At 52.8% G+C, this 12,870-nt stretch overlaps 1 protein-coding gene across 1 annotated transcript in view; it reads left to right on the top strand.

Moving 5' to 3' along the window:
- PLOD1 (procollagen-lysine,2-oxoglutarate 5-dioxygenase 1) overlaps window positions 1-12,626 on the top strand; it is a 33,891-nt gene extending 21,265 nt beyond the window's left edge. Inside the window, exons 8-17 of the mRNA XM_032301206.1 lie at window positions 40-141; window positions 701-832; window positions 2,077-2,198; window positions 5,500-5,604; window positions 6,078-6,203; window positions 6,549-6,690; window positions 7,961-8,074; window positions 9,384-9,449; window positions 10,104-10,208; window positions 12,456-12,626. Coding sequence (XP_032157097.1) covers window positions 40-141; window positions 701-832; window positions 2,077-2,198; window positions 5,500-5,604; window positions 6,078-6,203; window positions 6,549-6,690; window positions 7,961-8,074; window positions 9,384-9,449; window positions 10,104-10,208; window positions 12,456-12,626 — 1,185 coding nt within the window. The remainder of the gene's footprint in view (window positions 1-39; window positions 142-700; window positions 833-2,076; window positions 2,199-5,499; window positions 5,605-6,077; window positions 6,204-6,548; window positions 6,691-7,960; window positions 8,075-9,383; window positions 9,450-10,103; window positions 10,209-12,455) is intronic.
- The last annotated feature ends 244 nt before the right edge of the window (window positions 12,627-12,870 follow it).

Below are 12,870 nucleotides of genomic sequence, written 5' to 3' on the forward strand. Positions count from 1 at the left end.
ACTGGCCGGCTCCTCTGTGACCCCACGTCTCTCCGACAGCTGCAGCTGAACTACCTGGGCAACTACATCCCACGCTTCTGGACCTTCGAGACGGGCTGCACTGTGTGTGACGAGGGCCTGCGTAGCCTCAAGGGCATTGGGGTGAGGCTGCGCCCAGGCCGGTGCCTGAGGGACATGGGAGGCTCAGTCCTCTGAGATGACGAGGAGGATGGGTGATTCTGGAATAGACTTCATTGTCTTTGGTGGAAAGTCAAGGGGTCACCTGCCTGCCTGGGGTTCTATCCCAGTTGCCACCCAAGTGCCTCCTCTTGGCAGCCCTCTCAGACTGTATGTATCTCGCTTCCCCTGAGATGTCCAGGTTCTGCTTTCTTCTGCCTTGTCCTTCAGGCACACTTCTCATTTGTGGCTCACCTTGAACACCACACCAGCCATGATTTCCTGATGGCAGGCCCTCAACTGGGTCCTCGCTCCAGGCCTGGGCTCCTGCTGCTCCCTCCCCGGGAGCCCTCCTGCTGCTTCCCTGCCCCCTGGACCCCCTGCCTGGAAAGGCCCAGGCACCTTTCTTGGGAAGTCCACATGCTTCTGACTCTGGCTCTGGTTCCCTTGGGCCACCCTGGGGTGGAGTGGCAGCGCTGTGGCAGGATGTGGTTCCCCCGTGGCTGGACACAGCTGGACTCTCATGCCGCCCTCCCTGGTGCAGGATGAAGCTCTGCCCACCGTCCTGGTCGGTGTGTTCATCGAACAGCCCACGCCGTTCGTGTCCCTGTTCTTCCAGCGGCTCCTGCGGCTCCACTACCCCCGGAAACACATTCGACTTTTCATCCACAACCACGTGAGTAGCAGGCACTCTGTGGGCTTATCACGTGGCTTGGGTCTAGGGCTCAGCTTCACAAGGTAGCCCGAGACCTCTGAGGGTCTCACTGAATCTAGCTTACCTGGGCCAAATGGCAGTGGGTGGTGGATTGTGTCCCCATATCACTGGTTTGACTTTGGAGTCGGACTGGGTTGAATTGCAGCACTGCTCTTTTTATTGGCTGTGTGACCCTGGGCACATTACTCAGCCACTCTGGCTTTAGTTTCTCATCTATAAAATAGGGATAATAATCGTCCAATCACACAGAAGTGCTGCAAGGGCTAAACAAGTTGACATGTGAAGTTCGTAAAAGGTGCCTGGCGCACAGGAAGCACATGGTGCTTCTAGCCATTGTCATCCCTGTCCCTGTTAATCCTTCCTAACTGTACCTGGTGGCAGTCAAATTGGTTTTCTTTTTTTCCTTTTTTGAGACAGAGTCTTGCTGTATCACCCAGGCTGGAGTACAGTGGCACGATCTCAGTTCACTGCAACCTCCACCTCGGGTTAAAGTGATTCTCCTGCCTCAGCCTCCTGAGTAACTGGGACTACAGGCATGTGCCACCATGCCTGGCTAATTTTTTGTATTTTTTTTTCTTTGAGATGGAGTTTCTCTCTTGTTTCCCAAGCTGGAGTGCAGTGGCTTGATCTCGGCTCACTGCAACCTCCACCTTCTTCTGGGTTCAAACGATTCTCCTCCCTCAGCCTCCCGAGTAGCTGGGATTACAGGTGCCCGCCACCATACCCAGTGAATTTTTTTGTACTTTACTTAGTAGAGATGGGATTTCACCATGTTGGACAATCTGGTCTCAACCTCTTGACCTCAGATGATCTACCTGCCTTGGCCTCCCAAAGTGCTGGGATTACAGGCATGAGCCACCATGCCCAGCCCACGTTTTGTAACAAAGTAGATCACTGGGTCACATCCAGGAATCGACAGTGTCTCTGGATGTGGTATCCAAGGGGTGGTGGCGGAGTTCTATCCTGTTGTCAGAGGCTCTTAGGAGGTCTGGCCTGGTCAGGGGAGAATGGGCAAAGGATGGCCAGGGAAGGACGTTCCTGGCACAGGGCTGGTGTGGGCAAAGGTCTGGAGACAGGAAAGCAGATGGCCAAGGGTGCCAGAGATGAAGGGGCACAGCCTGGCAGTGTCAGGAGGTGCTGCAGTCCCTGGGTGGAAGCCGTGTCCTCCTCACCACCTCCTTTCCGTTCCCCATTCACACCCCCAGGAGCAGCATCACAAGACTCAGGTGGAAGAGTTCCTGGCAGAGCACGGCAGTGAGTACCAGTCTGTGAAGCTGGTGGGCCCTGAAGTGCGGATGGCAAATGCAGACGCCAGGAACATGGGCGCGTGAGTTGTGGGCCGCGGTTCTCTGCACTGACAGTGGCGGGCAGGGGAGCTGTGGCTGTGGTAAGGAGCAGCAGGCTGAGTGATGGGAGTCCAGAAGGCTGTGTGTGCTCTAGCAAGTTCCTGCCCTTCTCTGGGCCTTGGAGTTTCCATCTGTCAAATGGGGAAATAGCCTCTGTCCTGCCCACCCCTGGGCTCCTGAGCAGGGCTGAGCTGCATCATTTGGGTTCAGGAAGCAAATCAGAGAAAGAGGAAGGACTAGGGGCAGAAGTAGACAAAGGCTGACAATTAGGGAGCAAATCTCAAGTGTTTTCCTTTATTATAAAAAAAAGAAGAAAAAGTCAGGCAGGGTGGCTCATACCTGTAATCCCAGCACTTTGAGAGGCCAAAGCTGAAGGATCGCTTGAGGCCAGGAGTTGGAGAACAGACTGGGCAATGTAGCGAGACCCCATCTCTACAAAAATAAATTAGCCAAGTGCGGTGGCTCGAACCTGGGGTCCCAGCTACTCAAGAGGCTGAGGCAGGAGGATCTCTTGAGCCTGAGAAGTCGAGGCTGCAGTGAGCTTTGATTGAACCACTGTACTCCAGCCTGGGTGACAGAGCAAGCCCTTGTCTCATAAAGCAAAACAAAAACAAAAGAAAGAAGTAATTTGTGTTGACTGTAGAAGAGTCAGACAGTCCAGATCAAACGTTGGCAAACTTCCTGCTGAGGACTAGATCATAAATCTTTGCAAATTGGTTCTGCGGGCTCTGTTACAGCCACTCAACTCAACTCTGCCTTAGTAGCACAGAAGCAGCTATGAATAATACGTAAATGAATGAGTGAGGCTGCATCCCAGCAAAATTTCGTTTATGAACACTGAAATTTGACTTTTATGTAATTTTTTTTTTTTTGAGACTTGCAGTCACTCTCCTTTTTTTTTTTTTTTTTTTTTGAAATGAAGTGTCTGTTGCTAGGCTGGAGTGCAGTGGCATAATCTCAGCTCACTGCAACCTCTACCTCCCAGGTTCAAGCGATTTTTCCTGCTTCAGCCTCCTGAGTAGCTGGCACTACAGGCGTGTGCCACCATACCCAGCTAATTTTTGTATTTTTAGTAAAGACGGGATTTTACCATGTTGGCCAGAATGGTCTTGATCTTTTGACCTTGTGATCTGCCCGTCTCAGCCTCCCAAAGCGCTGGGATTATAGACGTGAGCCACCGTTACCTGCCTGGCCTAGCTTGCTGTCACATTTATTGTCCGGGCTGGAGTGCAGTGGCAGGATCATAGTTTACTGTAGCCTCAAACTTCTGGGCTCCAACAATCCTCCTGCCTCAGGCCCCTAAGAAGCTGGGACCACAGGCATGTGCCACCACACCCAGTTAACTTCTTTTTTATTTTTATTTATTTATTTTGAGACAGAGTCTCACTCTGTCACTCAGGCTGGAGTGCGGTGGCAACATCTCGGCTCACTGCAACTTCCCCACCCAGGGTTCAAGTGATTCTCCTGCCTCAGCCTCCTGAGTAGATGGGATAACAGGTACATGCCACCACACCTGGCTAATTTTTATATTTTTAGTAGAGGCGGGGTTTCACCATGTTGGCTAGGCCTGTCTCCAACTCCTGTCCTCAAGTGATCTGACCACGTCAGCCTCCCTAAGTGCTGGGATTACAAGTGTGAGCCACTGCACCTGGCTAATTTTTTTATTTTTATTTTTTGTAGAGACAGGGTTTTTCTGTGTTGCCCAGGCTGTTCTCAAATTCGTGGCTCGAAGTTATCCTCCCACCTTAGCCTCCCAAAGTGCTGGGATTACAGGCATGAGCCACCCGCACCTGGCGATGACCTTCATATAATTGTTCTTTTGATTTTTTTTTTCTTGCAACCACTTAAAAACAAAGAAACAGCCAAGTGCAGTGGCTGATGCCTGTGATCCCCACACTTTGGGAGGCCAAGGCAGGAGGATTGCTGGAGTTGGGGAAGTTGAAGCTGCAGTGAACTATGATTGTGCCTCTGCATTCCAGCTTGGGTGACAGAGTGAGACTCCATCTCTTAAAAAAGGAAATTAGCCTAGTGTGGTGGCTGCAACCTGTGGTCCCAGCTACTTAAGAGGCATGAGCCACCCCAACCCGGCGATGACCTTCATATGATTGTTCTTTTGATTTTTTTTTCCTGCAACCACTTAAAAACAAAGAAACAGCCAAGTGCAGTGGCTGATGCCTGTGATCCCCACATGGGAGGACCTCTTGAACCCTGGAAGTTGAGGTTGCAGTGAGCTATGATTGCACCACTGTACTCCAGCCTGGGCAACAGAGTGAGACCTTGTCTCATAAAGCAAAATAAAAACAAAGAAGTAATTCATGTTGATTTTAAAAGAGTCAGACAGTCCAGATCAGAGGTTGGCAAACTTTCTGCTAAGCATTGGATCATAAATCTTATGATTCCAGGCTTATCCCTGTAATCCTGGCACTTGGGGAGGTGAGGCAGGCAGATCACCTGAGGTCAGCAGTTTGAGACAGCCTGGCCAACATGGTGAAATCCTGTCTCTACTAAAAAATACAAAAATTCGCTGGGCGTGGTGGTGCGTGCCTGTAATTCCAGCTACGGGGAAGGCTGAGGCAGGAGAATCACCTGAACCCAGGAGGCGGAGGTTGCAGTGAGCCAAGATCATGCCACTGTACTCCAGCCTGGGTGACAAGAGCGATACTCTGTCTCATGAATGAATTAATGAATGAATGAAAAACATAAAGCTGTTGTGTTCTTAGCCCATGAGCTTTATAAAAGCAGGCAGGGCCAGAGTTTGGCTTATAGACCTCATTTATCTGAGTCCTATACCAGATAAACAAAAATAATATAAATTTTTAAGGTTTTTTGGTACAAGTTACCAAATTGCTTATTGGAAAGGCAGCCCCAGGAGAATCACTTGAACCCAGGAGGCGGAGGTTGCAGTGAGCCGATATCTCCCCATTGCACTCCAGCCTGGGTAACAAGAGCGAAACCCCGTCTCAAAAAAAAAAAAAAAGAAAGGCAGCCCCAGTTTACTCCCCACCCTGGGTCGTGTAGGCATCTGTGGGCTGTGTTCTTCCCAGTGCCAGGATTTTCAGGACACTCGATGCCAGTTGCCAAGCTCTGGGCCTTGGGTGAGAGAGCCCAGCAGTCCAGGGGTTTTGGACTCAGAGTTGGGAGGGACCTTAGAGGCTGCTGGTGTGAACTCTCTAAAGCCCCTTGGCTGGTATGTGACGAAGCCAGACTGTGGCCACAGATGTGGGCAGCCGCCAGGGTGGCTCCAGGATCAGGTGCACTGACCCTGTGTCCTCCTCCTCGCAGAGACCTGTGCCGGCAGGACCGCAGTTGCACCTACTACTTCAGCGTGGATGCCGACGTGGCCCTGACCGAGCCCAACAGCCTGCGGCTGCTGATCCAGCAGAACAAGTGAGGCTGCCCTGTCTGCGTCCACACTGCTAAGGATTGGCCTGGCCCCAGGGTGGGAGCCCTCCTTGCTTTCCCCCTCTTCCTCCTTCCCTTTCTCCTCCTCTTCCTCTTTCTCCTCTTCCTCCTCCTCCTCTTCCTCTTTCTCCTCTTCCTCCTCCTCCTTGACCTCATCTGTTACCCAGAGCTGTGGACCCCTAGCCTGACACCCCAGGTTCTGATAGAGAAGGTGTCCTGCCCTGTCTGCTCCTGGCTGCCCCGTGGAAGGGAGCAGGTACCAGAAGAGCCAAACCCCCGACACCCTGGCCAAGGTGCTGCCTGTCCCAGTGAGGTGCTTGGGGATCCCTGTGTGCAGGTTGAGGGGCACCCTCCTGCCTCATCCTTCCTCCTCCGCTCCTCCTCCCCCCATCCCTGGCTAGTCCTGTCTCCCACTCCCAGTGGGCAGTGACTTCCCACTGAGGCGCTCCCTTCCGCAGGAACGTCATTGCCCCACTGATGACCCGGCATGGGAGGCTGTGGTCGAATTTCTGGGGGGCTCTCAGTGCAGATGGCTACTATGCCCGCTCCGAGGACTATGTGGACATCGTGCAGGGGCGGCGTGTGTGAGTACCTGCAGGGCAGGGCGGGGGCAGGGGACACCTTCATCTGTCTTCTGCCTCGGCTTGTAGAGTTCCCTCCTCAGTGTTCCTGTCCTTGTTGCTCTCAAATTCCTGGTGAAACTGAAGCAAGGATGACTGTAGTTAGACACACAGAAGGACTTCCTGACAAAAGGCCCATGTGTCCAGGGTGGGGGAATCAAATCAGCATGATTGTGCCCTCCCAGCCTGCGACTTCCCCTTCTTACAGCCCAGATACCAGGCTACAACTCTCTACCAGCAGCCCGTGACCCTCTCCATCTTCCCTGCTGCCAGCCTCAGACCCCCACCCTCTTTCTCTCTCTCCCATAGTGGTGTCTGGAACGTGCCCTATATTTCAAACATCTACTTGATCAAGGGCAGTGCCCTGCGGGCTGAGCTGCAGTCCCCAGATCTCTTCCACCACAGGAAGCTGGACCCCGACATGGCCTTTTGTGCCAACATCCGGCAGCAGGTCAGCCAGGAGGGGGTGGACACAGGAGGGCCTCTGGCTGGATGAGGAAGGTGGGAGTATGGGCCTCCAGCTCTGTCCCTCATGGCAGGCTACCTTGTCACCATAGGCCTGGGAGCTCCTGAGATTGCAGCAGGGCATCTCAGAAGCCACCAGGGCCTGGTGGAGGAATGGGGGGCATCGGGCACAAGGGCTGGTCCTCAGGGGTCTGCAGGGACCATTTTAACGGACCTGGTTTTTATACCATCTATTTTATTTACATTTTTGACATAGCCCAAAGAAAACTAAACTTTCCACCTAAAGGTACTCCAAGTAATGTGCCCAAGAGACACCTCACCCTGTCTCTGCACCCCACCCCATATATTTTTGTAATTTTTTTTTTTTTTTGGGATGCAGTTTCACTCTTGTTGCCTAGGCTGGAGTATAATGGCATGATCTTGGCTCACTGCAACCTCTGCCTCCCAGGTTTAAGCAATTCTCCTGCCTCAGCCTCTGGAGTAGCTGGTATTACAGGCATGTGCCACCACGCCCAGCTAATTTTGTATTTTTAGTGGAGACGGGGTTTCTCCATGTTGGTCAGGTTGGTCTCAAACTCCCGACCTCAGGTGATCCACCTGTCTCAGCCTCCCAAAGTCCTGGGATTATAGGCATGAGCCACGACGCCCAGTGATTTTTTTTTAACATGCAGCAAGATGAAGTTTTCCCCTGTGATCAACATTTCAGGACCAGAACACACTCCTTTTCTTATTTTATTTTTCTTTTTCTGAGACGGAGTCTTACTCTATCCCCCAGGCTGGAGTGCAGTTGCGAGATCTCAGCTCACCGCAACCTTCACCTCCCAGGTTCAAGCAATTCTCCTACCTCAGCCTCCTGAGTAGCTAGGACTATAGGCGCCATCACACCCAGCTAATTTTTGTATTTTTAGTAGAGACGGGGTTTCACCATGTTGGCCAGGCTGGTCTCAAACTCCTGATCTTTTGATCCGCCTGCCTCAGCCTCCCAAAGTGCTGGGATTACGTGAGCCACTGTGCCTGGTCCATACTCCTTTTCTTTTAAGCATTTTTTCTTTCATTCTGTGTTCAGAAGACTTCCTTGATCACATCTTCAGTGTCAGGCCTAGGGCTGGGCCCTGGGGACCATAGGGTGACCGTACTTGGTCTCTGATCTTGTGAACTTTAATCTGGCGGGCGAAGGAGGCTGCCCTGTTGCCTGTCTGGGAGTGTGCAGGAGAGGGGTGGGGGAGGACCTCTTCCATTGGGCCTGCTCTCCCCAGGGTGTGTTTATGTTCCTGACCAACCGGCACGGCCTTGGCCACCTGCTCTCCCTGGACAACTACCGCACCACCCACCTGCACAACGACCTCTGGGAGGTGTTCAGCAACCCCGAGGTGAGGCTGGGGTGGGCACACAGGGACTGGGAGCAGAGGGGCCCAGGGATCCTGCAGTCTGAGGCACTTCCCTGTCAGAGCCTTACAATAGCTAGGACCCCTGTAGGCTACCTGCCACCCTCCCTTCACCACAGCGGGCTATAGGCAGGATTTGGGTAGGGAGAGGAGGGTGTCCAGAGAGGCAACACCATCTATTGGTTGGGGGGGGACCAGGACTCAGAGGCATGGTTTGTGGCCCAGATCTGCCGTCACCTATGACTTAGCTGAGCCTCTCAACTTTGGGGACCGCAGTTATCCTAGCTCTAAAATGGGTATACTGTCCCAGCCTGTCTTGGCTGTGAGGGTGCTGTGATGATCAGAAGGGGAGGCAGTGTGACTATTTCTTTTCTTTCATTTATTTATTTATTTATTTATTTTTTTTTTTTGAGACGGAGTTTCACTCTTGTTACCCAGGCTGGAGTGCAATGGCGCAATCTCGGCTCACCGCAACCTCCGCCTCCTGGGTTCAGGCAATTCTCCTGCCTCAGCCTCCTGAGTAGCTGGGATTACAGGCACGCGCCACCATGCCCAGCTAATTTTTTGTAGTTTTAGTAGAGACGGGTTTTCACCATGTTGACCAGGATGGTCTTGATCTCTTGACCTTGTGATCCACCCGCCTCGGCCTCCCAAAGTGCTGGGATTACAGGTGCGAGCCACCGCGCCCGGCCTCTTTTATTTTTTTTAAATTGAGACAGAGTCTATCTCTGTCGCCCAGTCTGGAGTGCAGTGGCACGATCTTGGCTCACTGCAATTTCTGACTCGCAGGTTCAAGGAATTCTCCTGCCTCAGCCTCCCAAGTAACTGGGATTACAGGTGCCTGCCACTGTGCCCAGCTAATTTTTGTATTTTTGGTGGATATGGGGTTTTATTGTGTTGGCCAGGCTGGTCTCAAACTCCTGACCTCATGATCTGCCTGCCTCAGCCTCCCAAAGTGCTAAGATTACAAGCGTGAGCCACCGCACCTGGCCAGTTGTGACTGTTTTTAGATGCTGGGAGCTTGCAGTTAATGGGTGTATGCACATGCCAGCCCACAGACATGTACACACAGGCACACACATGTACATACATGTGTAGACACCACCTCCTATGGGCACAGCTGTGCACCCAGACAACACACATGCACCCAGTGGGCATAGGTGAACACCTACCTCCCCCAGGCATGTACACCCTCACTCCCACTTTGGGGGTTCTGTGGGGAGGAGCCCTCTTGGAGCATCCCATGCAGTTGAGTCAATGGTGAGCACCCCAGCCTACTTCCCACTCCCTGCAGGACTGGAAGGAGAAGTACATCCATGTGAACTACACCAAGGCCCTGGCGGGGAAGCTGGTGGAGACGGTAAGGGCCATGGGCACCCTCTTGGACCAGCCTCACCTGCTGCAGGGGCAGGGCACAGAAGGGAGACTGGCTGCCCTGGGGGAGTGGGGGGGGCGGCAGGATTGGAGTGGGGGGCGGCGGGACGGGAGTGGGGGGCGGCGGGACGGGAGTGGGGGCCGGCGGGATGGGAGTGGGGGGCAGTGGGATGGGAGTGGGGGACAGCGGGATGGCCCTTCCCCGTTGGCACTTTCCTGCTGTTGGCTGTGGGGGTCTGCAGGCCCTCTCTCCCTGGGCCCAGCAGGAAGGAGAGAAACATCCTGAATGTGATTGTTCCTGTGGCCCATCGTGCCTAGACCAGCTCAAGGAGTGGCCACTTCTCCCCACTCACTAATGTCTGCTTCCCCCAAGCCTGAAGCTTCTGCCCCCTCCCTCCCTCCATGCCCACGTTCCTCTCCTGGCCCTGATGCTGGTAGCTCTGTGACCTTGGCTGGGAAAGTCTTTGGGCTCTGCCTCCTTCTCCCTTTAGGAGCTCACTCAGTCTCTCCAGGATTGACAAGCCCCTGCTCCCCGGGGACACTTGGAGGGCTCCCTGGCTCGGGTGTGGGGCCCTGCAGAGGGAAGAGGATGTGGTGGTACCACTGCGGACCCCCTTGACTGAGTCCCTGACCTCCCCAGCCCTGCCCGGATGTCTACTGGTTCCCCATCTTCACGGAAGAGGCCTGCGACGAGCTGGTGGAGGAAATGGAGCACTTTGGCCAGTGGTCTCTGGGCGACAACAAGGTGGGACCCTGATGCCTGGGCTGGGGCCGCAGGGAGGCCACCTCTCCACCAGTGCCACTTACTGTCTGGGGTCTTCTCCTGGCAAGCTGGCCCAACCACCCTCTCTGGAACTCTTGACATAGGAGTGCTGGCAGGGGTGTCTGCAGGCAGTGAGGAGTAGAGGGATTGAGAAACCTGAGATGGAGTTGGTCCCCAAGCTGCCAATGCCACTGTGTGGCTTTGAGCCACCTTGGCCGTAAGCTACTAGGTTTTCAGTTCCTGGTTTGCTATTGGAGTGGTTTAGCTTCCTTCCCTAGACTTCCCCCAGGAGGAATGAGGAGGAAGAGGCCAAGGTGGGATGAGAGGCATTAGGTTCATCAGATACCAGGAGCAGATGGCCTGGTGAGTGTGAGAGGCTCTGTGTCCCCTGAGTGAGGATCCCACACCTGTACCTGACCTGGAAATTTCAGGCACCGTTGTTTCCGTTTTCTTTTTTTAAATAATAGAGATGGGATCTTGCTGTGTTACCTGGGCTGGTCATGAACCAGGCACCATTTCATTTTCTTTCTTTCTTTAAGTAATTAATTTATTTGGAGACAGAGCCTCACTCTCTTGCCCAGGCTAGAGTGCAGTGATGCGGTCTTGGCTCACTCCACCTTCCAGGTTCAAGAGATTATTATGCCTCAGCTTCCCAAGTAGCTGGGATTATAGACGTGTGCCACCATGCCCAGCTAATCTCTGTATACTTATTTATTTAATTTTGTGTGTGTGTGTGTGTGTGTGTGTGTGTTTGTGTGTGTAAATTTATTTATTTATTTTTTTGAGACAGTGTCTCTGTCACCCAGGCTGGAGTACAGTGGTGTGATCTTGGCTCACTGCAACCTCCCCTTCCCGAGTTTAAGTGATTCTCCTGCCTCAGCCTCCCCAATAGCTGGGACTACAGGCATGTGCCACCATGCCTGGCTAATTTTTATATTTTTAGTAGAGACTGGGTTTCACCATGTTGGCCAGACTGGTCTGGAACTCCTGGCCTCAAGTGATCTGCCATCCTCAGCCCCCCAAAGTGCTGGGATTACAGGCGTGAGCTACCATGCCCAGCCTAAGGCACCTTTTTTTTCCTTTTTTTAATGATCCCAGAATATTTATTTCCATAGGATTTTGATAAAAGAGCACAATCTTTAATAAAAATACACCACTGTACTTAAAGGCAACATTACCTAGTAAGCAAACTCTGCCCTCACCCCTTTCACAGAAGAGAAACTTTAGAAAGGAATTTTTCATCTCTTGACAGTTTTACAACGTTCATATCTCCTATGCACTTCAAGCCCCAGTCCACCTCTCATTTTCTAAGTTCTTTCTTTTTTTTCTCTGAGATGGCGTCTTGCTCTGTCGCCCAGTGGTGTGATCTCAGCTCACTGCAACCCGTGCCTCCTGAGTTCAAGTGATTCTCCTGCCTCAGCTTCCCTAGTAGCTGGGATTATAGGCGCCGGCCACCATGCCCAACTAATTTTTTCTTTTTTTGAGACAGAGTTTTGCTTATCACCCAGGTAGAGTGCAATGGTGGCCAGGCACGGTGGCTCACACCTGTAATCTCAGCACTTTGGAAAACCAAGTTAGGCAGATCACCTGAGGTTGGGAATTCAAGACCAATCTGGCCAACATGATGAAACCCCATCTCTACTAAAAATACACAAAAAAATCAATCAGGTGTGGTGGCATGCACCTGTAATTTCAGCTATTCAGGAGGCTGATGGAGGAGAATCGCTTGAACTCAGGTGGTGGAGGTTGCAGTGAGCCGAGATTGTGCCATTGCACTCTAGCCTGGGCAACGGAGTAAGACTCTGTCTCAAAAAAAAAACAAATTAAAATTTTTTAAAAAAGAAATAAAATTAGCTGGGCATGGTGGTGTGTGCCTGTAGTCCCAGCTACTCGGGAGGGTGAGGTGGGAGGATCACTTAGGCCTGGGAGGTTGAGGCTGCAGTGAGCCGAAGCTGTGCCACCGCACTCTAACCTGTGCAACAGAGCGATACCCTGTCTCCAAAAAAAGAGTCTTTCTTTCCATGACTTACCTAGTAGGTCAGGTAGTCTCCCTTTTGATTAACCCAAAGTCAACTGATTAGGGGCCTTAACTGTATCTACAAAGCCCATTCAATTTTGTCATGTAATATAACATGGCCTTGTCACGTCCCCAGGTGGAGGGGAGGGGAGTAGACAGAGCCTGGGGCCATCCTAGAATTCTGCCTAAACACTGGCCTCGGTCACCTCCAGGACAACCGCATCCAGGGTGGCTACGAGAACGTGCCGACCATTGACATCCACATGAACCAGATCGGCTTTGAGCGGGAATGGCACAAGTTCCTGCTGGAGTACATTGCGCCCATGACCGAGAAGCTCTACCCCGGCTACTACACCAGGGTGGGCAAGCCTGGGCATAGCTAGGGTGCGGGGGCGGTTGGGTGGGGTGTGGGTGGAGTGATTGAGACTGGCGGGGCTGGGGTGGGAGGTGGAGAAGGTGGGAGGGACTGAGGTGGAGGGGGGGTGTGGGGAGCCTGGGAGGGGCAAGACTGAGAGAGGTGCGGATGGGGTTGGGGCTAGAGAGGCTGTGAAGAGCAGGGGTGGGGTGGGAAGTGGTGGAGAAGCTGGGAGGGGTGGGGAGGAGTAGGCGACCTGGGAGGGGCAGGGG

Source organism: Sapajus apella, unplaced genomic scaffold (genome assembly GCF_009761245.1).
Source record: "Sapajus apella isolate SASKATOON/1434 unplaced genomic scaffold, GSC_monkey_1.0 scaffold43, whole genome shotgun sequence".
NCBI lineage: Eukaryota > Metazoa > Chordata > Mammalia > Primates > Cebidae > Sapajus > Sapajus apella.